Source organism: Capra hircus, chromosome 2 (assembly GCF_001704415.2).
Source record: "Capra hircus breed San Clemente chromosome 2, ASM170441v1, whole genome shotgun sequence".
NCBI lineage: Eukaryota > Metazoa > Chordata > Mammalia > Artiodactyla > Bovidae > Capra > Capra hircus.
Window position 1 is genome coordinate 50,207,554 of NC_030809.1, and position 25,287 is coordinate 50,232,840.

A 25,287-nucleotide genomic window follows, 5' to 3' on the forward strand; every position below is an offset into this window, starting at 1 on the left:
GCTGAGGGAAAACTGTGGACAAATTCCTGACAGGTGGTAATACTTATCTGCAATTTAATATATTTTTTTTGCCACGCACTGCATCATGAGATATCTTAGTTTTCCGACCAGGGATCAAACCTGTGTCCCCTGTATTGGGAGCACAGAGTCTTAACCTTTGGGCCACCAGGGAAGTCCCTAACATTTTTAAAAATATAATGTTTCCTTAAATCTTACCATGTTCTACTGACAATACTTATGTTGGTCCCCTCAAATAACAAGGAACATCATTAAAATGTGTAAGAAAGGCAACAGGAAGTTAAAAAATAGAAAAGAAAGTTTGTAGGGAAAGTCAGGACTTGGAATTTCATATAGATTACAGAGAGGTTGAGGCAGATAATTCTAACCATGTCACTTTAGGTCAGTGCTCACAGTTCCCAATAACTAAGTGTATGATTATTAGAAGTCTGGGTTCTCTGACCCCAGCCCAGAATCCCCAGGGAAAGGGTCTGGGAATATTGTTTTAGTAAGCATCTTAGGTGATACTTATGATCAGACAAGTCTGGGAAACTGCCACCATCCAATTGCCTGCTAGGACTAAAGTATTTCCAAAACTTATAAGTAAATATATGTGCGTTGTGTGTGCATGTGTGTTATTACCAAGGTTTTTCGGAAAAAAAATTGTCAGATACTCCATATTGACGTCATAAACATTTCTTAGTGAAAACATCTGTTATTTGGATAGGGTTGTATGGCTTCCCATGTGGTGCTAGTGGTAAAGAACCCACCTGCCAATGCAGGAGACGTAAGAGACCAGGATTCCTTTCCTGCATCAGGAAGGAGCCCCTGGAGGAGGGTATGGCTACCCACTCCAGTATTCTTCCCTGGAGAATCCCATGGACAGAGGAGCCTGGTGGGCTACAGTCCATGGAGTCCCAAAGAGTCAGACATGACTGAAGTGAATTAGCACGCAGCATGTGGGGTTATAGAAGGTTTTCCTATGTATTATCTCAGTTGTTCCTAAAACCAACCGTTTGATGGGTTGGACAACAAAGATCAGATCATGTTTGGCCCCAGATTACGCACAGGAAATGGGCTCAACATGTAACTGGCAAGCGGCAGAACTGGCTTTGAACCGGATCCTTCACCAGGTGGGGAGCCCAACACCAACCCCAGAGCCCACCCCTTTTGCTCTTTTCTCCCACACCCTGGTCTCCAGGTTGATGGCAGCATTTCTAACATATCAGGTTTTTTGCATATCCACACCTTTCCACACTCTGATTCCCTGGCTGTCATATCCTTCCTCCTCTTTGCAAACTCAAAGGCATTCATGAAGGTGCCTTCCATGAGGCTTTTCTGGACACTTTTCTCACCCTACCACCCAAGCAGAGCCAGTTTTTCTTTCAGCTGGCTTTCCATCAAGTTTATAAATCCTTCTACCACATGTTGGGCTTGTTTAATCTAGGTGAGTTCAATGATGCATGTTCAGTAAGGCCTCTTTCTTCCTCCCCACCCCACCATTTATACCACTTACTTTGAATAGATGGGAAAATGAAGTGAAGTGAAGTGAAGTCACTCAGTCATGTCCGACTCTTTGTGATCCCATGGACTGTAGTCCACCAGGCTCCTCTGTCCATGGGATTTTCTGGGCAAGAATACTGGAGTGGGTTGCCATTTCCTTCTCCAGGAGATCTTCCTGACTCAGGGATTGAACCCGGGTCTCTTGCATTGTAGGCAGACACTTTAAGTGATCACCTCTAAAACACTCAGTGCTCATTGGCTAAGCTATGGGAAGTGTTAGGGGAATGGTTTAAAGGCTTTTCCAAACTTTGACAAAAAACAAGTGTTCAGGAGGCCAGAAACATGGCCACTGACATCCTCTAGGAACAGAATCGTTTAAAAGGTCCAGGGAGCATTGTCTAATGAGAAGCTGGGGAATGGCAGGGGACCCTATGCACAAAAACACAGATTTGGTAGTTTGCTTGATAGGTAATTTAAGGACCATCCAAGGACATTTTCAACTAGTGGTGATTTTCGTGTTACACTCATAGCCCCAGATTAGATGTGACTGTCTGTCATGGCTTTCAAATCATATTATAGTTATTTCTTGACGCAAATAACTCCCCTGCTGGACTTCGAGCAAGGGTGGACCCAGGCCATGTTCATCTTTGTCTGCCAATTGATAATTGTTGAATAAGCTTTTGGGGAATAGATCTTCTAGCCATCTGCATCTGAGTGCAGTCCAGTTATTTAATTATAGTTCTAATTCCAGTTCTCCTGTGTTTGCAGCCACCACTGGTCCAAGCAATCTTCAGCGGTGATCCAGAGGAGATACGGATGCTCATCCACAAAACAGAAGATGTGAATGCTCTGGTAGGAGATGCTCTGGCTTTGCCTCCCCAGACCCTCTTCACCTTTTCTGTGCCATGGACCTTTTTGGTGTCTGGTGAAAGCCCTGGCCCACTTCTCAGAATTCTGTTTTGAAATGCTCTAAATAAAATATATAGGATTCAAATGGAAATCAATTATTTTGAAATATAGTTATTGAATCAAAATTTTCATATAATAATATATGTGTTTATCAACACATTTAAATGGCAAGATACAGTAGGAGATCTAACAATGGCCATAACTTAAAAATAATGGTGAGCCTGATCAATATTTTGTGTTATCTGCCACCACTGTAACGTGGCATGAATGTGCCTGTGATTTCTGCCAACACTAAGGTTTGCTGCCTGCATTCATAATGTGAAGAAATGTGAAGTTTCAGTTAGAAGTTAGTGAAAATAGAGATAGAAACTTTGTTCTAGAGAACCCATGCCTTACAAACAGGAGTTGACAAACTATGGTTTGTCACCTGTTTTTGTACAAGCTACTGGCTAGGAATGATTTAATTTTTTAAATGGCTGAAAAAAGAATGAAAAAAAAAAGAATATTTTGTGACTTAGGAAAATTGTTTGAAATTCAGATTTTGATATCTACAAATTAAGTTTGTTTGGCACACGGGAAGGACAGCTTTCCTACTGCAGGAGCAGAGTTGAGCAGCTGTGACAGAGACAGTATGTGGCCTGCCCCAAATATTTATTCTCCGGCCCTTTGGAGGGAAAATTTGCTGCCCTCTGCACTAGAGGGTCCATGAACCCGGAATGAGCGGGTGAACTTGGCATCCTGTGTGTGCCCTGAATTCGTACGTAATGTGTGCACGCACGTGTGGACATTTAGTTTAATGAAAGGGTCAAGGCATTTCATCAAACTCTTAAAAGGGTTCATGATCCCCTAAAGATTAAGAACCACTGAATCTGGAAGTTCTTGACATAAACCTGCACTGAGGAAAAGTGAAAAGAGTTAGTCAATAATTTATCCTTTTAATAGTTTCCTAGACCTAGATTGAACAAGCAATTATGTATAGTACATGCTACTAATTCTCTTAATATAATGCAATTACCTACATGCTCCAGTCTGTCAGGGAGAGGAGTTCTCTTTGAAGTCCCAAGTGTTCAGGAGAAACAACAAACTCAGACACATCTACGGTACAAGAAGAGCTTTGCCACTGGGAAATGCATTCTGTCTGAGGTTGCATCTCTGTCCGCTCCGCCACATGTTTTATTCAGAAGGCGAGTCATCACTGCCACCCATTGTTTGGTGGCAATGTAGATTGCTGTGGCTTTTTGAAAAAGCTCTTGGCAGTTTCTCCCCAGCTGGCACTGACAACAGCAGAGCAATGTGGTGTGACATTTTAGCCAGGTAAGCACAGATGAGGTCAGGGCCAGACTACTTGAGAAGGCAACTGGGCATTTGCCTGGGGCCCATGGGGCCCTATACTTCTGAGAGGAGGCGAGGCAAGCAAGCTGATCATCTGTGTTCTGACACCACCAGAATTCATCCAGCCTGTTCTGTGTTGTGGGCCCCACCCAGGCCAGCCCAAGGCAAGGTTACTATCTTCCCTGATAATCATCAACAAGCAGGACTTTTGTCAGTCCTGTGTGCCAAGAAAGAGTGTACTGTCCTCTGAAAGCCTTTAATTTTTCCTTGACAAACAGCTGCTAGCTGGTAAAGATTAGGGGAGGTTAACTGCTATAACACACAGATGGCTCAAACATAAGAGATGTTTAGTTCTCTTATGAGCAGATTAGAGCGGTGGCTCTTTTCTACATAGAGTCCCAGGTATCAGCATGTAGCTTCTAAGGTCATTCAAGGGGTGTGTCAACAGTCCAACAAGAAGGGAAAAAAAGAATGTGGAGGCAAAGCCTGGGAAGATTTTATGGGACAGCTTGGCTGTGGCATAATCACTTCTACTCACATCTCACTGCCCAGAACTCATCCCATGCCACAGCTAACTACAGAAGAGGTTGGGAAGTTAGTGTAACTGTGTCCCCAAAGTGTCAGAGAACAGTGACTCTGGTGAACAAGTTGCTGTCTTGGTTATACCAATTTCTGGTTTTAGGTAATTCAAGTGATACCCCTTAGTCGTCTGTGTAGTGTGTTGTTAATTTGACAGTTAATTACTGAGTCTGGATCCTGTGTAAGGTGCTGGGGATACAGCAGTTGAAAAGATAGCTCTTTCCCTCGTGAGCTTACAGTGTGGCAGAGAAGGCAACAAGTGAGAAATCATACCATGTCGTATTTCTGAAATGGAAAAGCTGGGACACTGTTTAGGGGCCTGTGTGAATCATGAGGGACTAAGGAAGTGAGGTATACACTGAGGCTGCTGCGGGAAGTGCTTTGTCGTTGTTGTTGGATGTGTGGCAGCGGTTGGATGTGACAGCAGAGAAGGGTGGGATAAAGAGAGAGGAAGGAATGAGTGTGAGTGGCTAAATGAGTGGACAGCAAGCCTAAGAGGAGCCTGAGTTCTTAGGTTGGTCGTGTGGCTCCTCTGGGTCCACAGACCCTTTCCTCCACTTGTACCTCTTATAGCCTCCCTCTTCACATCCCCCTTTCCCTTCCTCAGGTGAGTATAAGGATCATTTGCTCCCCTACTCTGTTATCAAGTATGTTGCTAACACTGAGCTGTCCTCTTCAGTGGTTTTCCTTGGTCGGCATTCCTTCGGGATCAGTCACAGTGACTGCTGGCAGTGGATTAGACAGTTTAGGGGAAGTGATCGTTAACAAAGGGCATAGGGAGATGGAAGATAAATCTGGATTAGAAATCTAAGCCCAAAGATTGATTTTAGGATAGAAGAGTGGCTGCTCCCAGACATTTCAGTGTCAAGGAGGGGAGGTAAACCAGGGAAGCACCTCTTGCTAGCGAGAAGACAGTTTTTGTCTTCCCTTCTCATCCTTTGCTTTTCTCTCTTTATCCCTATTTAGTCAGTTAATTTTTCTTTTCTGCTCTAGGCTCTGACTTTTTTGGCTTTCTTTTTTCTTCTTCATCTTTCTGTACCTTTTGATGGGTTGCCTGTTCTTTGGTATAAATACGCTTTGATTAACTGATCCAGATAGAAGAAGAGTTTCATTCAGCTTTGCCTCTTTGTGTTTTTCCAGACTTTATTTCCCAGTACCAATATGAATCAACCAAATGGAATTACTCAACCTACTGGTATTTATTCTTTTCTCACTTGTCCACTGTTTTGATCCCACCTGTCCTTTCAGGCCTACTATCGATCCTTCCTCTGTTAAGTTGGCCTAATTTTCAACTTCCTTTCTGCTGCCTTCTCTTCCACCTCCCAAATCCCTTAGCTCTTTGTACCTCACTGATCACTTTACTTGAGTTATTTATGTCTGTGTTTTACTTTTGAGAAACTGTGTGTTTGATGACATGACTGCTGTGTCACTCATTCTCATTTGCTCAGTGGCCCAGTCCAGTCCTTGCAACACATGTTGAGTGAATGACTAAACCTGTTTTATTACTTATGTTGAGCCAATTTGTGGTTGCCTATTTTAATTTTTTAAAACTTACTATTTTTTACTTTTGGCTGTGCTGGGTCTTCATTGCTGCAGGGCTACTCACTGATTTCGGTGTGCAAGTTTCTCATTGCAGCAGCTTCTCTTGTTGCATAGCATGGGCTCTAGGGCACAGGCTCAATAGTTGTGGCTCACAGGCTTAGTTGTTTCATGGCATGTGGTATCTTCTTGAATCATGGGTCAAACCCATGTCTCTTGCATTGGAAGGCTAATTCTTTACCACTGAGCCACCAGGGAAGCCTGTCTATTTTTCATCAAGGACAGTGGTGGCCAGATAGTTCTGGGCAAGTAGCCAGATTGTTCTGGCTTAGTTAGTTGCCTTCCGTTCTCAGTTTTAAGATTAAAAATTCTCTTCCTAAGATTGAAAATTCATAGATGGATTTGAGGAGCCATGGAACAATCAGGAAGGGTCATCTGAATCTCTTTGTGGTTTCCCTGGTTGCTGGCATGCCAGAGTCTGGAAATGTGGGAAGATAGTTATATGTTCTGAGAGATCCATTAAAGTTGACCCATATGTGGCTGATAATAGAAAGATTTAGAAGCTTCTCTCCAACTAGTTAAATTGAGGTAGAGCATCTGAAGTCTAAATGAATGTAGAGATTCTGAAAACCAAAATTTGAACTCAATAAAGGCATTTTTGGGATTATGCTATGACAACATGACATCAGCAGACCATTTACTGCATACCACACTGATATAACGACAGAGACAAACTGGGGCTTGTCAATGGCAAATGGTAAAGACAGGGAGGGAACCATGCCCAGTGAGGAATGGTGATGTTTTAGACTTGGGAAAGATGAGAGAAATATCTGAAATAGTCCAAGCACTGTCAAATTAAACTGGAGCTCTTCTTACATGTCACATCATTGTAAGCTGCAAAAAATAAGATTTCAGGCCAAAATAAAAGAAAGAACTTCATAGAGCTGTCTAAAGACGTAATGAGTTGACTTAACAAATAATAAACTCTTTGAAAGACCATTGGACTAGAGGTTCTAGAGGTGACCAGTAGTAGTAACATACATGGCCCCACTTTCCTGTTTTGTGTCCTTGGACAGTATTGCTAATGGTTCATGACCTTTTTTCCCCTCTCAGTCTTAAAGACTCGCATTTCTTCTCGGGACAGCACTGTTACATTTAAATTGGCCTGTAAATTAAAATCTTCTTTCCATGCCTGGACTCGGTGATGTTTACAGCCTCTTAAAACTGTGAAAGACTACAATTCTAAGATTTGTAAGTCCCACATGGTAGCAAATCCCTGGAGTTTATTTCTTTTTAAAACTAGCAGTAACAGATATGAATATACACACATACAAAATCTTTGTCATCCTAAATAAAATTTGCAATAGTTCCTTAGTATCAACTAATTGCCAGTGTGTATTCAATTTTACTTTGTTATAATAGTTTTTAAAATGCCCTTTTACAGTTGGGTTGTCCCCGGGTTGATTATTTTAATGCATCTATTTTATACAAAAAATAAATGATTTTGCCAAGCAATTAATGTTTATCATTTGCCATAATAGGGGATCTGGCCTAGGTGTTGGGTTGGCCAAAAAGTTCATTTAGGTTTTTCTGTAAGATCTTACAAAACCCTGAGCAAACATTTTGGCCAACCCAGTATATTGGTACATTTTGCTTACTGTCTTCACTTCCAGGGTAGGAAGGGATGATGAGTGCATCTACTAGAATAAATCTTGAGATGAAAGCTAATATTATGTTGGCAAAGTACTTATAGTGAAAAAAGGGGAGGAAGCATTAAAGCTGTGAATCTTGACTATGGGCATTAATTCAGGGGATGGTGACCTGCCAATCTCAAGATCCAAGTGATAAAAAGAAACTGTATCAATATTATATGATGAGAGGATTTTTTTAATAAATGGGACAAATTGTCAATAATAAATTTATAATTTGTTCTCATGTGTGTGTTACCATACCTACAAAAAATACCATACATAGTTACAAAAACAGTTTTCTTATGATTAGAACTTTCAAGATAGACTTTCTTAGCAACTTTCAAATGTGCAGTACAGTATTTTTAACTAAGGTTACTATGCTGTACATTACATCCCTGTGACCTATTTACTTTATAACTGGACATTTGCACTGTTTCTTTTAAAATTAGAATAGTATTTTGAATCCATCCAGAAGGATGTAATCTGACTCTACCTAAAGAATTTTGAGTGATAAATTTAACAGCCTTTTAAACTTCTCTCAGCTTCTATCATGTCATGAGAACATGGCAAATACAAACTATATAGCACAGGGTTTAAGCTTCTAGACTTTTGTGCATTTTCCTTCACCTACAGATATCTTGATTTTTGCTCTCTTTTTTAAATAAGGAATTTTATATGGGGATAAAGACATGAGTTGTTTTGTTAGCTTTAGAGACCCTCTAAATTAGACCTAAATCAGGAACTGCTGGGAGTAAGGAGGCTACAGGCAAGGGTCAGGGGACAGCCCCCAGAGCACAGTCCCATAAATACAGAGGCGTACTGTCACTGGGGGTGATGACCCGCTCAGCTCTCGCTGAATGTTTCTGCACAAGAATACAGGCTCGGTGTGGCCCAGACTTCAGTTTTTAAGAGAAAATACAGGAAATCTCTAAATTGTTCAATGCTTATTCCAAAAAAATGATCCAACATCTTTCAGGCCAAAGAAAACACATCTGTGGGCCAAATCCAGCTTGCAGGCCACCGTTTTGTTAACTGTGGATCAGCAAATATTTGGAAGTTAAGGTTTCTCTGGCCACCTGATCTGGAAATCCAAAGCATAGTCCTGAAGCAGATGACCCAGGGTTCTGGGGAGAGCAGTGACCCATGTTCTGCAAGTGTGAACAGCACTTCTGGCTCCCTCGCCGGTGGGTAGACTGCAGGCCCCTTCACAGCTCTGGGACGGGTGTTTTTGTCCTGAGGGTAGGTGCTCACCTCTCAGCATATGCCTGGCAGTACTGTCACATTCCCCGCTCCTTGTTGGACCACTGCCCAGGATGTGGGGCTGTGGTTTGGAAGCCATGACCTATGTCCTGTAGAGAATGATTCATGAACTCCAGAGGGCTCTGAGCAGGCTGCAGTGATGTGCCTTCCCAGCCCTTTACGATGTGTGAAGGCAGGTCTGGTTAGCATCATTCTTAATTGTCCTCTGGGGGATGCTCAGTGCGTCCTTCTCCTCCTGCCCTCATTCTTTCCCAGCGTCTGGGTCTTTTGTAATGATTCGGCTCTTCACATCAGGTGGCCAAAGGATTGGAGCTTCAACTTCACCATCAGTCCTTCCAATGAATATTCAGGGTTGATTTCCTTTAGGATTGACTGATTTGATCTCCTTGCAGTCCAAGAGACTCTCAAGAGTCTTCTCCAGCACCACAGTTCAAAAGCATCAATTCTTCAGCACTCAGCCCTGTTTACGGTCCAACTGTAACATCTGTACATGACTACTGGAAAAACCATAGCTTTGACTATATGAACTCTGTCAGCAAAGTAATGTCTCTGCTTTTTAATATGCTGTCTAGGTTTGTCATAGCTTTCCTTCCAAGGAGCAAGCATCTTTTAAATACACGGCTGGTCACTGTCCAAGGTGATTTTGGAGCCCAAGAAAATAAAATCTCCCACTGCTTCCACTTTTACCCCATCTGTTTTCCATGAAGTGATTGAATTGGATGCCATGATCTTAGTTTTCTTCATGTTGAGTTTTAAGCCAGCTTTTTCACTCTTCTCTTTCACTTTCATCAAGAGGCTCTTTAGTTCCTCTTCGCTTTCTGCCATAAAGGTGGTGTCATCTGCATATCTGAGGTTATTCATTTTTCTCCCAGCAGTTTTGATTCCAGCTTGTGCTTCTTCCAGCCCAGCATTTCACATGATGTACTCTTCATATAAGTTAAATAAGCAGGGTGACAATATACAGCCTTGATGTACTCCTTTCCTGGTTTGGAACCAGTCCGTTGCTCCATGTTTGGTTCTAACTGTTGTTTCTTGACCTGCATGCAGGTTTCTCAGGAGGCAGGTAAGACAGGTAGATGTTTTTCTGGAATTCCCTTGCTTTCTATATGATCCAACAAATGTTGGCAATTTGATCTTTGGTTCCTCTGCCTTTTCTAAAACCAGCTTGTACATCTGGAAGTTCTCAGTTCATGTACTGTTGAAGCCTGGCTTGGAGAATTTTGAGCATATCCTTAATAGCATGTGAAATGAACACACTTGTACAGTAATTTGTACATCCTTTGGCACTGTCTTGCTTTGGGATTGGAATGAGAACTGACGTTTTCCAGCCCTGTGGCCACTGCTGAGTTTTCCTGGCCTACTGAGCACAGTACTTTAATAGCATCATCTTTTAGAATATGAACTAGATCAGCTGGAATTCCATTGCCTCCCCTAGCTTTGTTCATAGTGATGCTTCCTAAGGGCCACTTGACTTTGCACTCCAAGATGTCTGGCTCTAGATGAGTGATCACACCGTCATGGTTATCTGGGTCATTAAGATGTTTTTTGTGTAGTACTTCTAGATGGCAATACCATATAATTTCATGTCTTTTAAGTTATACTTATGAACATTTCATATCATAAGATACAGAAAAATAATTTTTGTAGTTTCAATTAGAATAAAAAGTGAAAGTTTCAAGGTACTTTTGGGCTTCTTTATTTTCTAATTTCTTTTATAATGAGAATATAGTTATAATCATAAAAAAATTTAAAGCTTTGTTGAAAAGAGATAACTCATTTAAAATGAATTGAGCAGAGGGAACCATATATTCAGATTATTCTTAAAAGATATGCTTAAATTAAAAGAGTATAACATATATTTTAGATGAATTCACTGTACCAGCTCTTATTTTTACCAAGGATATATTCCTTTGGGTTTCAAATGTTAACTAACTATATAATTATGATAGCCAGAGGACTTTCTAATTGTAGTTTTATAGACATAATATTATGTAACTGATTTTAAAAGAAGAAATGCAAAGAGCTTAAATGTATATTATATAATTAGGATGGAAGCCTGGGAGGTGGATGGGATTTTTCCCCAGGAGATTGCATAGGTGGTTCTAATCAAGTCAGTTGCCAACTTCCTGCCTGAACGGTTGTTCATGGCAGTCAGTCTAGGGCAGTTGTGGATTTGTTGCTGTGTACTTTCTGAAGTCATCCTGAGTGTAGTACAGTATACCTTCTGCTTTAGCCCACTTCCTAAACTCCTTCCTGGCTTTCCTACCTCCCATATGCACCTAATCAGAATTTTTGATATAACACCTTCACAACAAACTGTTTCGTATGTTCCTGCTTGATATACTTTACTTATTGGTGAAGTGAAGTGAAAATCACTCAGTCATGTCTGACTTTGTGATCCCATGGACCGTATCCTGCCAGGCTCCTCTGTTCATGGAATTCTCCAGGCAAGAATGCTGGAGTAGGTAGCCGTTCCCTTCTCCAGGGGATCTTCCCAACCCAGAGATCAAACCCAGGTCACTTGCATTGCAGGCGGATTCTTTACCATCTCCGTAATCCATATCAAGGGGCTTCCCCAGTGGCTCAGTGGTGAAAAATCTGCCTGTCAAGCAGGAGACACCAGTTTGATCCCTGGTTTGGGAAGATCCCCCTGGAGAAGGAAATGGCAACCCACTCCACTATTCTTGCTTGGGAAATCCCGTGGACAGAGAAGCCTGGTGGGGCTACAGTCCATGGGATTGCAAAGAGTTGGACATGACTGAGCAACTAAGCATAACAATGATGAATCCCTATCAGCCACACTAAAATGCAACTATGGTTAGGGAAAAGAGTACTGGGTTCAGGTCCAAGGCAGAAGTCTTGGGTTCCGTGTGTTGTTGAGCCAGTTAATCCACTCTGGCTCAGTTCCCTGTCTATTAAATGAGTTTGATAACAAACTTCCTATCAGATTTTGGTTGGAGAGATGAAATGACATATATATATACACACACACATATATATGTTAGGATTAGATTTGGCCGCATTAGAGAGAAAACCGATAAAAGGAAAATGGTAACTTGTAGTAAATAAAAGCTTATTTTACTAAAATGTAGTGATTTTGAATAAAATAGAAGTTTATTCATTTCCAATGTACAAGTTCAGAGATAGGCTACCCAAGACTAGAGTAGTACAGGCATAGCTCAGAGATATCGCGGGTTTGGTTTCCTACCACAATAATTAGAGTATCACAGTAAAGCAAGTCACATGAAATTTTTGATTCCTAGTGCATATAAAACTTATGTTTACATTGTACTGTGGTCTGTAAAGTGTGCAATAGCATTATGTCTAAAAAGCAATGTACATACCTTAATAATGCATTGTGTTAGTTGCTCAGTTGTGTCCAACTCTTTGTAACACTGTGGGCTATAGCCCAGCAGGCTCCTCTGTCCATGGAATTCTCCAGGAAAGAATACTGGAGTGGGTAGCCATTCCCTTCTCCAGGGGATATTCCAGACCCAGGGATTAAACCCTGGTCTCCTGAATTGCAGACAAATTCTTTACTGTCTGAGCCACCCAACATACCTTAATGTCTGAGCCACCCAACATACCTTAATATTTTATTGCTAAAAAACAGGTAACCATTTTCTGAGCCTTCAGTGAGTCATAATCTTTTTGCAATAGTAACATCGAAGGTCACAGATCACAGATCACCATTACAGGTAGAAAAATAATGGCAAACTTCAGAATATTGTGAGAATTGCCAGAATGTGACACAGAGACATGAAGTGGGCAAATGCAGTTGGAAAAAAGGTACCGGTAGACTTGCTCAACTCAAAGTTTCCACAAACCTTCAATTTGTAAAAAAGCAAGAAAAAAAAAAGTCAAACCTCAGTATCTGCAAAATGCAGTAAAGCAAAGTGCAATAAAATGAGGTATGCCTGTGCTCATTGATGGTAAGATCCGGCCTTTGTCTCTTTTTGTGCTGCCATCCTTGGTAGGTGGCTTCTATCTCATTGTCCAGAATGTCTGCTTGAGATCCAGCCGTCACATCCAAATTCAGATAGCAGAAAGGTGGAAGAAGGGAATTCCACCCCCCAACCCCAAGGACACTTCTGCCAAGGACACGATTGCTTATGTATTGTCTAGAACCTCATTAGATGGTTGGCTAAAAATAATTGTTTTATTACAAGAGAGAGATGTCGGGGCTAACCATGACCTTGAAAGAATTTTGTGACCTGGGAAATGCTCTGAGTACAAAAAAAGTACATCATTTATAAAATATTACTGTAAGGCAACCTCATATACATTCATCCATTCACCAAATATTGATTAAATACCTGCTAGAGGTATAGCATTAGAGCTGACATCCCATATACTTCCTCACATTTTCTTATTCAATTTGCATTTTCTCCAAAAAAAGAGTTTGAGGTATCCATGCAGCTGTGATTCCACCCTTGCTCCCTGATTTTCTGTGCATGTGGGAACATGACATCACTAAGATACCTTCCCTTTCTTTGCGGGGGGGGGGGGGGGGCAAGGTGACATTGGAGCATGTTGTAAATGGTAGATCTCTGTGGCTCACAGACACAAACCCTGGGTGTTTCCTCGCCAGATCTCAGGGGTCCTGTCTTCTGTCATCAGTGCTTCATGTTGATTTCTGTCTTGTGTCCCCATCTAGTTTGTATAGATGCCTTTCCCTCTATTTAAATCATATATGCTGTATTTTCTCTTTATCATCTGCCCTCTTCTTTTCAAATAAGGGTGTTTGAGCAGGCATATGTTTTATTTGGGAGGTAAAGATAGATGGGTGGATGGATAGCTAGATCAGTTAGTGGATGGGCAAGTGGATGGAATAGCAGGCAAGCATGCATAACCTAATGGCCAGGAGCATGTCCAGTGCTGGGGTTATTGCTGTTTCTTAGGGGGCCCCAATGTATGCAGGATCCCTAGGGAAATAGGATCTGTAGTCACAGGCTCAAGATATTCCATTTGGAAGGTATCTGGAGATATCTGACATCCTTCCTCCTAATCTTCGAAGAAATGATGGTAGTGGGCTTTCTTCTTCTTCTTCTTCTTTTTAATCTTCTTGTTGGTTTTATTATGAAAAATTTTGAACATTCAGAACATAACCATGTGCCCACTACTGTAATGGAAGAAATATTAACATTTTACCCAATTTACTTAGAGAAACAAAATGAAATTGTACAGCTGAAGAGCTTTCCCCGTATAAACACATGCTCCTTGGGTCATTTTTGTCTTTGCATTAGCACCACCTTTCCTGAGAAGACACTGTCCCCAAATTTCCTCTGTAAAATGGCCTCGCTCCATCGCCTCTAACCTCTCTTGCTAGCACTTTCACTGCCTCATGTATTCAGTGCATTTATTGTCTTCTGTCTGTTCCCTCCGCTTGCATGTCTGCTCCATTAGAGCTGGGACATGGCTTTGTTCCCACTGAATCACCCTCATCTGGCATCAACTAGGATCAGATGAACAGCGCTGAAGTTTCTTTAGGCTTCCTGACCCATCACCTCCCCACCTCTCTCTCTCCCTAGGGACTACTGTCCTAAAGTTTAAATGTTTGTCTTTATATACTCTGATTTTATTTATACCTTTAAAGTTATATGTGTGTGTGTGTTACATAGATGCCAAAACAATAGATGGTGTTGTGTATCTTTAAATACCTTAACTAAGCAAGCTGTTTATAGCCTCTGTAACTTGCTTTTTCTTGTTCAACATTATGTGCTCAAGATTTATCTATGTGGCTATATGCCACAAAAATTTATTTCATAGATTTCATGTTTCTACAATATTCCTTCTAGGATTTCATCACAGTGGGTCCATTCTTGGCCAAGAGCCTCGTAATAATGCCTATTTTATTAAAGAGGAGAAGTCCCTTTTGTCAGGGACTCTTTGAATCTGATCTGTGGTAACAACTGCATCAGTGGTAGTAATGGGTAAAAACTAAGATGGTAAATTTTGTTATGTGTGTTTTACCACACTTTAAAAAACTAAAAACATATCAAACTGTACATTTGAAAAAAAGGGGGACCAGTAAGATTTGTACATTTGTAAAGGTAAAAGTATTGTTAATGGTATTTTTAGAATCTTAATTTTACTCACTATTGAATACATTTAATTATAAAAGTATCTTTTTCAAGAAATTGTGATTTTTGTCCTTATATATTCTAGAATACAAATATTTGAATAATCATTCAGCCTTAAAAAAGAAGGAAATTCTGTCATTTGCAACAACATGGATGAACCTGGAGGCCATTAAGTGCAATAAACTAGAAAGACAAATACCACATGGAATCACTTACATGTAGAATCTTTTTTAAAAAGTAAATATGTGTGGTGATAGATGTGTTAACTTGATGAAGGAATCTTTTCATAATGTATATGTATATCAGTCATCACATTGTATACTTCAAATATCTAAGTTTTTGTTCATTATATCTCAATAAAGCAAATAGAATCCCCTCAGAGATAAGTCATATATTTCAATATAGTTCCCCCATATTAGAGAAGCTCTAATGGTTTTTCTCTTAAGGAGAGAAAAGTTGAGAACAAACATGTTGAGTTTCCCTAAAGGGTAATATTCAGAATTCTTGGCTTTTGACAATATTCTGTAATAAATGTCAGGGAAGTCTGTTTTTGCAACATATGCCGGCTTGACTTCATGCATCAGTTCAGAGTAACTTCGGTGCGTGAGATTTCCTTAGGACACATCCACATATCCTCTTCCAAGTCTCCTGTTAAAAGCAGACTTGTTAGAGGACAAAGCTTTATTTATAAAGCATTTTGCAGATACAATTGTAGGTATAATCGTGACAGTTAAGGAAGATTTATCACCCATAATTTTGAATAATGATTCACTTTGTGCTCGTGGTCAGTCACTAAGTCATATCTGACTCTGTGACCCCATGGACTGTAGCTCGCCAGGATCCTCTGTCTGTGGGATTTTCCAGGCAAGAATACTGGAGTGGGTTGCCATTTCCTCCTCCAGGGGATCTTCCTGACCCACGGATTGAACCCACATCTCCTGCGTTTCCTACATTGGCAAGGGGATTCTTTACCACGAGTGCCACCAATGGAATCAATGACTCAGTAGTATTTGGCTAAACGTGAAGATGTTCTAGAAGGATCACATGTTTGACCCACTTTTTCATTTTGTTTATAAAAATCCATCCAGGCTACCGACTGAGTATCTTGTTTCTGGAGAAATGGTCAGATTTAATGTTTGTCAATTTATCAATTTCAAAATAGGTCCTGTTACTGCATTTCCTAGATTCAATTGGTATGTTTCCTTGAACCCTACTAAACTTGAATATTTTAAAACACTATTTAGGACTTCCCTAGTGGCACAGTGGAAAAGAATCTGTCTGTGCAGGGGACACAGATTTTTGATCCCTGGTCCGAGAAGATTCCACATGCTGCAGGGCACCTAAGCCTGTGCACCACAATTATGGAGTGTGTGCTCTAGAGCACAGAACAGCAGCTGAGCCCTTGTGCCACAGCTGCTGAACGCCATGCACCTGGAGCCCATGCTCCACAACAAGAGAAGCAGCTTTATTAGAAGCCCGCACACGGCAACAAAGAGTAGTCCCCACTCGCCACAAATAGAGAAAGTCCTTGCAAAGCAATGAAGACTCAGTGCAGCCAAAAGTAAATAAAGAATAAAAACCATTTAAAACGCATTTTGGGGCCTTCCCTGGTGGCTCAGTGGTAAAGAACCTGCCTGCCAATGCAGGAGACACGGGTTCGATTCCTGATCCGAGAAGATCCCACCTGCCACAGAGCAGCTAAGCCTGTGTGCCACATCTATGGAGCCCACATGCTGCAACTCCTGAAGCCTGAGCACCCTAGAGCCTGTGCTTCGAAACAAGAGAAGCCTCTGCAATGAGAAGCCTGTGTGCCACAACTAGAAAGTAACCCCCGGTCACCACAACTAGAGAAAAGCCCACACAGAAATGAAGACCCAGCACAGCCAAAAATGAAGAAATTTAAAACATTTTTTTTTAAAAATTGGCAGTTAATTAACCACCTAACCATGGCTATTTCATGTCAGTTCAATTAGCAGATGTCTGTTGAGCATCTCCCATGGTCCCAGCACTGTGCGGGGGCTGGAACTGTAGGTGACTAGAACAGAGTTCTGGTCCTCCTGGTGGATCACATAATCAGGTGGCTGAGGCAGATATTTATCCAGGTTATCAAAGGAAATCATTCTGTTACTGCACAGACCCTGCGTGGCCAGAACTCTTACGTTAGGATCTATGACATTAAATTCTGCAGTTTCAAGACCATTGAATATGGCAGATGTGTTCATAGTAAACTTTTTGGTCTCCACCCTCTCTCCCATCACGTTTTGATCACTCTCATCTTTGTAAAAAACGATCAGAAGTCTCCAAACAGAATTGCCTTTGTACTCCTGAGGGCTGGGGGGTCTTATGTGCTCCAGATGTCTGATTATAGTACAAACAGACCTATTTGCTTTTAGTGAAGCAAATGTTTTCTGTGTACAACTGAGCTTATAAAATTTCATTAAGAAGCTAATCATTAGCCCTGATTAAGTAAACACTGGATGTTTGGCATGAATCTTTTAACTTCCTATTTCCAAGCTGGCTCAGCCTTTTCAAGGTTACTGATTGTCAGCTGGGGCCAATAATTTTTCAGTCACTTGTGCAGTTTCCCACTCGATCATCAGAGAATCTCTCTTTCCCCCATTTAGCTAGGAAAGAAAACTAAGGCTCTCCTGTAGCCCCAGACAGGAAGCTGGTTCTCTGATGCTCATTAGAGGACTTTTCTCTTGCAATTTAAATAGTGAATCTGCTTGCTGTCTACTTCAGGGCAGGACAAGAGACTAAACTCGGCTTCTCTAATTCAACTTGAAACTGCCACCGTTTTCTATTGCTCTATATTTGACTTTATAAACATTTTAAGCTTTAACAAAGATCAGAGTTCTTTTTACTGATATTTAAGAACATGTAGAAGATGTGCTTAATATTACACTTTTATTTTCAAATCTAGGAAAGAGCATAAGAAATAAAGATACATAAAGCTTTTTAAGCCAGTGACTCAGACATTATTAATATCACTGTGGGCACGAAGAATTGGAATGGTGTTAAGATTTTCTCTGGGGAAGAATACATTATGACAACATTTTCCAAAATGTGTTTTTCAGAGACCACAATAAATTTGACTCGTGTTTAGAAGGGAAAATAAAGAGATTTTTGTGGCTAAATAAAATTGGGAAGTACTTCTGCAAATTTCCTTGTTTTCGTGATTCACAATGAATATTGCTATATTAAAGTTTCTAGAAATTCCTACTAGAAGGAAACCTGTTTAACTTTCATTGACACAGTGTTTTTCAAATTCATTTGGCTTCAAATGCCTACTTTTTTTTTTTTTTTTAAGCTGTCACCTGGCACCAATCCTTAGAACCAGTGTGATATACTTTGAGATATACTATTATGGAATGAGAGTCTCTGGAATCGTCTGTGGCAGTGGTTCTTGAACTTGAGCATTAGCATCCTGAAGGACTTGTTAAAATACAGGTTGCCGCATCTCACTCCCATAGTTTCTGATTTGGGAGATCCAGGGTGGGGCTTTTTCTAATCAGTTCCCCAGCAATGCTGCTGCTTCTGCTTGGGGACTACGTGTTGAGAACCACTAGTCCGTGCTCAACCTGGAAGGAAAACAAAAGTTGCAGTGAATAGGGGTGGTATAACGTGTGTTGCTATGTAGTATACAAGTTAATGTATTCATACAAGGGACAATGATCAAACCTGCTGTGTGTCGGGCACTGTGCTAGGCCCTGGGGATACACTGGTGGTGGACACAGGCCTGATCAGGAGTTTACAGTATAATGGAGAGACAGGCAGTAAATGGGTAAAGGAAATGAGTTGCAGGTCTATAGGAACTGAGGAGACTGCTGTGAAGGAAGCCAACAGTGTGTGTGGATACTGAATTAAAGGTGGTTGCAAAAGATCTCTGAGGCGGCAGGGGTGTTTCAGCTGAGACTGGCCATAAGAAGATGAGGATGAGGTTTCAGTCTGGATAAAGCCGTGAGCAAGGGCCATGATGGGTCGGGGAGAGAGCAGCAAGTTCTGGGATAGGAAAGAAAGCTGTTTGGCTGAAGGACAGGAGTGAGAGAGTAGAAGAAAAAGAGGTTGGAGAGGAGATGGAGCGCCCGGTCATTGGAGCTGAATGAGGGAGTCTGGATTTAATTCTAAATGAAAAGGGTTCTGATGCCTATTGTAAACAGTCATTCTGGGTGTTGTGTGGAGGAAGGATTGTGAGGGGAAGAGTAGAAGCTATGAGACCAATAGGAAGACTGAAACTGGAGCTAGGGTAGAAATGAAGTGCCTGGGGTAGGGTGGTAGCTGTGGACAGGCTGCCACACACTTGTGGGCTCTCGGGGGTGCCACTCACACGGATGACTTGTGATTGCTAGAGGTGAAGCCATGTGGGTTGCTTCCCAGTGTGTATCGGAGGTAGGTCATACAGGATTTGATGATGGATTAAATGTGAAGGACAAGAGCAGACAGGTGCCAGGAATGACTCCTGGGCTCCTGCCTTGAGCAATGGAGAAGGGGCAGAAGCTACAGGAGGAGGAGCCATTTCTAAGAGACAGAAGGGAACTAAACAGTTACTTCTCCGGGGGACAGTGAAGTGACCACAGCCACCATTATTCTACAAATACAGTAATTGATTATTTCCGTTCAGTTCAGTTCAGTCACTCAGTCGTGTCCGACTCTTTGCGAGCCCATGAGTTGCAGCACGCCAGGCCTCCCTGTCCATCACCAACTCCCAGAGTTCACCCAAACTCATGTCCATTGAGTCGGTGATGCCTCCTTTGCTAGCACACAAAAGACATGATATTGGAATTTAATAAATACTCTTATTAGAGTTGTTCTGTATGGTGTGTATCAGTGGTTGCCTGGTAGCCCTGAATTAAATAACACATAAGGCCATTTAACACGAAGCATAATGTTGTCTTTCTCTAACAATTCAGAGAACACTTCAGAACCTCGCAGAGACTGTTACTATTGCTGTAAAACAAACCACCCCACAGCTGAGTGGCATAAAACAGCCACTGTATTATGCTCATGGATTTTGTGGGTTAGGAATTCAGACAGGGTGTAGCAGGATAGCGTCTCTCTGTTCCATGGCATCTGGACTCAGCTGGAAAGACTTGTCAGCTGGGGGCTGGAATCATCTGGAGATGTCCTCACGCACGTGCCTGGCAGCTGATGCTATTTGTCAGTGTGAGCAACTCCACGTGGGCTCTCCACGTGGCCTGGGCATCCTCACTTCTCGGCCCCTACGTGATAAGTGAACTTCTGACATGGCAGCTCAGGGCTTCAAAGGCGAGTCATTGCAAAGATCTTAAATGTTTGAATTATACTAAACAGGTAGCTGAATTTGTGTTCTGCTCAATAGAATACTAGATAAGGAGGAGACTGCTGTGCCTGTATGCTGCCTCGGGGATAACTTGGGAAGAAGAGCCTGGTGAAGGGGAAGAATGGGCTGCTTTGCATTAAAACAGATGACAAGGATATTCTCACTTTGGTTCTGAGCCAGTGTTGTGATAAACAAGTATTTTTCCAGCCTCTTCTACTTGCTCAGCCCTTAGAGGTGAAGCAATCAAGCATAGTTCATGCTTATCAGATAAGAGGAGGATGTTTATAAATTAGGACATATAAGAACTAGTTTGAATTATTTAAAAACATTACCTGGATACAGATTTGCCAAAACTTCTATTCATAGATCCATTCCGGTGAGTTTCATTCATGAAGTAGCACTGTACAATGCTCCCTTAGAAATTATTCTTGATGGGGAATAGTCCAGAAAGTCTTGGGTAGTCCTTAATGACTGGAAGACACTGGTCTGAGTTGGATGGTCTAGTCCTAAGGTGAGGTCTTTGATCTAAGACAACAGATTCCCAAAAAGGGAGTAAAGGAATCCCAGGAAGTGTGCAAGGTGATCCATTGAGGGCAATGGAATACCCACTTATATTTCTTAAAAAAAATTTAATGTACATTTTGTGTGCATCTTATAGAATATTAAGTATGATAAATAGTAATGTGTCTATGAAATTTGTGATTAGATAATTAAAAATATAATTGTGCTTGTGTTAAAAATGTTTTTTTGCTGATGGAGTACTGCTTAAAGGCATGTCTTATCACATTTATTCCTTGTTGCTAATGGTTTTCAAACTTTATTATGCAGTTCACCCAGAGAAACAACTTTTCTCAGCTCAGTGGGAGTGATTAGAATTTGGGGAATTTACTCACACTATCTAAGTTTATAAGAGAATGACTTATAAACTAAAGTCCCAAATTTATTAATTTCTAATAGCTAGGAAACTAGATCTGTCACTTATATATGTTATGCTTTTATTCTTGGACAAGATGATTTATTCAGGATATATATTTCATATCCCAAGACAAGATATGTGTCTTTTGGACACAGAACTTCATTTTCTCAGCTTCTCTAGTGTTCAGGGCCCTTTTTACATATGGCCTCCTAGTTACCACTCTCTATTCCTAGCTCACCTGGCTCACAGATGAGCACATAGGAAATGAGATGCAGGATGTGACCCACTCACTGTGGTTGCTATTCATTCCACCTTTCTGTCACCCTGGTAATTACAGGTGGCTATGGCAGCAATTAGATTTTGGTCACCAAAAATGAAAGCCTTGTCTGGTCAGCTCCTCTGTCAGGTGATACTTCCCACCAAGTTGACACCCTGTGCGTCTTCAGTCACTGTATCTACTAGAGAGGATGCTTATATGGCTCTTGGACATCTTGCAAAGTGCAAGCAAATTTCAGGGACCAAGGAGAGATGAACTACTAGTTTTGAGACATGTTGCTGGGAAAGAAATTCAGGGAGGGTCTGGAGGAGGCTGAGGGCTAGGCCTTCAAAACAAAGACATCTCAGGCATTGGGAAAACGAGGAGGAGGAAGGCAGTTCTGGCTGAGGCACGCCTGACTGAGCAGAGGTCTAGTGCTCTGGGGCTTCAGTTCAGTTCAGTTCAGTCGCTCAGTCGTGTCCTACTCTTTGCGACCCCATGAATCGCAGCACGCCAGGCCTCCCTGTCCATCACCAACTCCCGGAGTTCACTCAGACTCACGTCCATCCAGTCAGTGATGCCATCCAGCCATCTCATCCTCTGTCGTCCCCTTCTCCTCCTGCCCCCAATCCCTCCCGGCATCAGGGTCTTTTCCAATGAGCCAACTCTTCACAGAGGGTCGCTTGATCAGGGAGTGGGGGTGAGAGGTATGGGTGTTCGGGGGGGACTGCAGGGAGGGGAGCAGCAGGAGGTGAGAGAATCCTGTGGCAGGGAAAGTGGTCTCCTGGTAAGCATGGGCTTTCTCACTGCATATGCCTAGTGTGGCAGCAAAGCCCGGGAAACCTGCTTGGGGGAAGGGCTCTCTTTGGAGAGCTGCTCTTCAGCTGGAGGAAGTACACGACCATCCTGACCCCACATCATGGCTCCAGAGAACCGAGGGAAAGGGCTTCCTGTGTCAGGACCGCCTGGGAACTCCAGGAACTCAACAGCTGCACTTCCTTCCCTCTTCACCACACCCCTGACCTTGTGCTGCCAGAGAGGGGTCTACCCAGACACAGCGGGCAGCTTCTGAGCCAGACCGCCAGTGACCTGAGGGATGTAATAGAAAGTCCCCACTCAGCCAAGTTGGAATCAAGTCGTCTCTTACCCCTTAATAAAATTTCCCTAGCAACCCCAGTCCTAGCTGAGTGACATAGATGTCTGGGATACACCTCAGCCTTTTGGGAAAATCCATCCTGGGAAATTCTTGAGGGATTGAGAAGCAGTAGATACTACCCGTGACCCCACTTGCTTTATGTGTCCTTTATAAAGACTTTCTTTGATGGACCCACACCCACAACTGTAGTCTCTTCAGCCCTTTCTTTTATTTATTTATTTTTTGGGGGCCACTTGGCCTGTGGGATTTCACGTCCCTGAATAGGGGCTGAACCTGTGCCCCTGGCAGTGGAAGCATGGAGGCAGTCCCTGCTGGATTGCCAGGGAAATCCCAGCCGTCTCCTCTTAAGAAACGTCTCCTCTTAAGTGTTCCTGTTCTTCATCACTAGCACCCCTCCCCAGCACTGGGCCTGCGTTGGCCTGTTAATAAAGGTGACCAGCCCACACTTTCTCCTTTCTATGACTATGCCAACATCTAGATTTCCTATGCATGGAACTAGCCACACCAGTAGTTTCATTTTAATAGGAGCCTCTAATAATTTCATATACAGGTTTGGGTAGCCAGAAACAAGAAAATAAATATTCCACCTTAAACACAATTTTGATGTTGGTCCCCTAGTTCCAGAAACCGCTGGGTTTTCAGGAACTGGCATTTGTGAACTGGTTGTGAACATGAATATACGTTGATCTGTAGGTCATATTGTAGTGGAGGTCTCTCTGGAACCAGGCTGCATGTCTGGCGGCCCACACTGGTGGGGACACAGGTGAACTTTATTGATAAGAAACGGCAGCTGAGCCTCATGACTTTTGTACCACCTTCTTAGCAAGCTTTCTCACCCACTGGATAAGTGAGGCACAAAACCAAGGCCTTGTTGAAAGTGATAGAATGGATAGAAAGTCTGAAGGGCTGGGATCCTGGGATGGTCAGACAGTTTTGAAATAAGGCCAGGCCGTACCCATGGTGGACTGAGGAGTTGCTGTCTTCAGTCAAGTTTAGATGTGGATGAGAGCCACAGACAACCATGCCACTGACCCATCCAGACTCTTTGGCATCCCTGACCCCTTGTAGATGGCAGTTTTCTGCCTCACCACAGAAACCTACAAGCCATCCTCACTCAGACCCTTTTCTTGTTATTTAGGTTTGATAGAGTCTAAAATAAATTAAGACAATACCCTCATTTATTCCTCCAAGAAATGTGTATTCACCTATTGTATGCCAGATGTGTGACGCTTTGTGACCCCATGGACTGTAGCCCACCAGACTCCTCTGTCCATGGAATTCTCCAGGCAAGAATACTGGAGTTGGGTAGCCATTCCCTTCTTCAGGCTATCTTCCCCACCCAGGGATCCAACCCGGGTCTCCTGCATTGCAGGCAGATTCTTTACTGTCTGAGCCACCAGGGAAGCCTGATGGTTGATACAGAAATGAATAAGACTATCTCTGCCCTGAGCCCATAGCCTGGTTGGTGGGAGCCAGGAAAGAGGAGGGCGGACAATCAGTTGTGATGGTGCTATGAAAGAAGATTTTACAGTAGAAGGAGTTGGGGAGAGAATCCGAAGAGATTTCAGAGGGAAAGGTCAGTTGAGCTGAGTATGAAAAGACTCTCTCAGATGACAAAAAGCTCAAATCAGGGGCTCCCTGTTTCGTGATTATAAAACAAATGTCATTATGTTATATCAAAATGTCCCTGCTTCTTCTCAAGGGGGAATGTTTTGTGTTGACGGTCTCAGAGCCCTCACACTTCCACATCCTTGCCAGCATTTGTTATCTGTGGCTTGTTGATTTATTTATGCTGTGCACAAGAGAAGCCTGGACACACAGGCTCAGAAGTTGCAGCGCACAGGCTTAGTTCCTCTGCAGCCTGTGGAATCTTCCCAGACCAGGGATTGAACCCATGCCCTCTGCATTGCCAGGAGGATTCTTAACGACTAGACTACCAGGGACATTCATTTGTGGTCTTTTTGATGCTAGCCAAGCTCATGTCCTCTTTTGTTATCTTGTCATTATTTTATAATTTAGTGAAAAAAATAATCAATTTTATAACATTTAATGTGTAGGCCATTTTCAGAAATACAGGTGGTATGCAAAGCAAGATATATTTAAATTAAAAACCATTCCCTTCCATAAATATATAAGCTCGATAGAGAGAAGGTAACAGTAGCAAGCAAACAAATTATCCAGATACGTATTAGTGTTTGACACACCCATCAAATGCCATATCCCCATGTCCTCTGGTGTTGGGTACGTGAGTATTTGAGATCTTCTGGGGGAAGACTCCATTCTTGCCTTCTGTATACTCTCAGAAGCCATATTTTCAAGTGAGGATTCTAAGGGGCTCTTAGCTCATGTGAAAAAAGTACTAGCTATTCTGGAAATACTAAGCAATTTAAAGTTGTTGGAAACAAATATCCCCTATAGTGCATATACTCCAATACTTTGGCCACCTGATGCGAAGAACTGACTCATTGGAAAAGACCCTGATGCTGGGAAAGATTGAAGGCAGGAGGAGAAGGGGGATGACAGAGGATGAGATGGTTGGATGGCATCACTGACTCGATGGACATGAGTTTGAGCAAGCTCCAGAAGTTCATGATGGACAGGGAAGCCTGGTGTGCTGCAGTCCACAGGGTCACAAAGAGATAGAACTGAGCGACTGAACTGAACTGATAGTGCATGTTTGTGAAGGCCAAGTGCACCACTGACCACTTTGTCCAAGGGATGTTGTCAAGTGGTATGGGTTTATTTGAGGTTATCCTGGAGCTGAAGA

General features: G+C 42.2%; 1 protein-coding gene across 4 annotated transcripts in view; it reads left to right on the top strand.

Annotated features, from left to right (window-relative positions):
* ANKRD44 (ankyrin repeat domain 44) overlaps positions 1-25,287 on the top strand; it is a 314,072-nt gene that overhangs the window by 122,784 nt on the left and 166,001 nt on the right. For all 4 annotated transcript variants that reach the window (XM_018061342.1, XM_018061357.1, XM_018061350.1 and 1 more), the window contains exon 2: positions 2,269-2,352. In XM_018061342.1, coding sequence (XP_017916831.1) covers positions 2,269-2,352 — 84 coding nt within the window. The remainder of the gene's footprint in view (positions 1-2,268; positions 2,353-25,287) is intronic.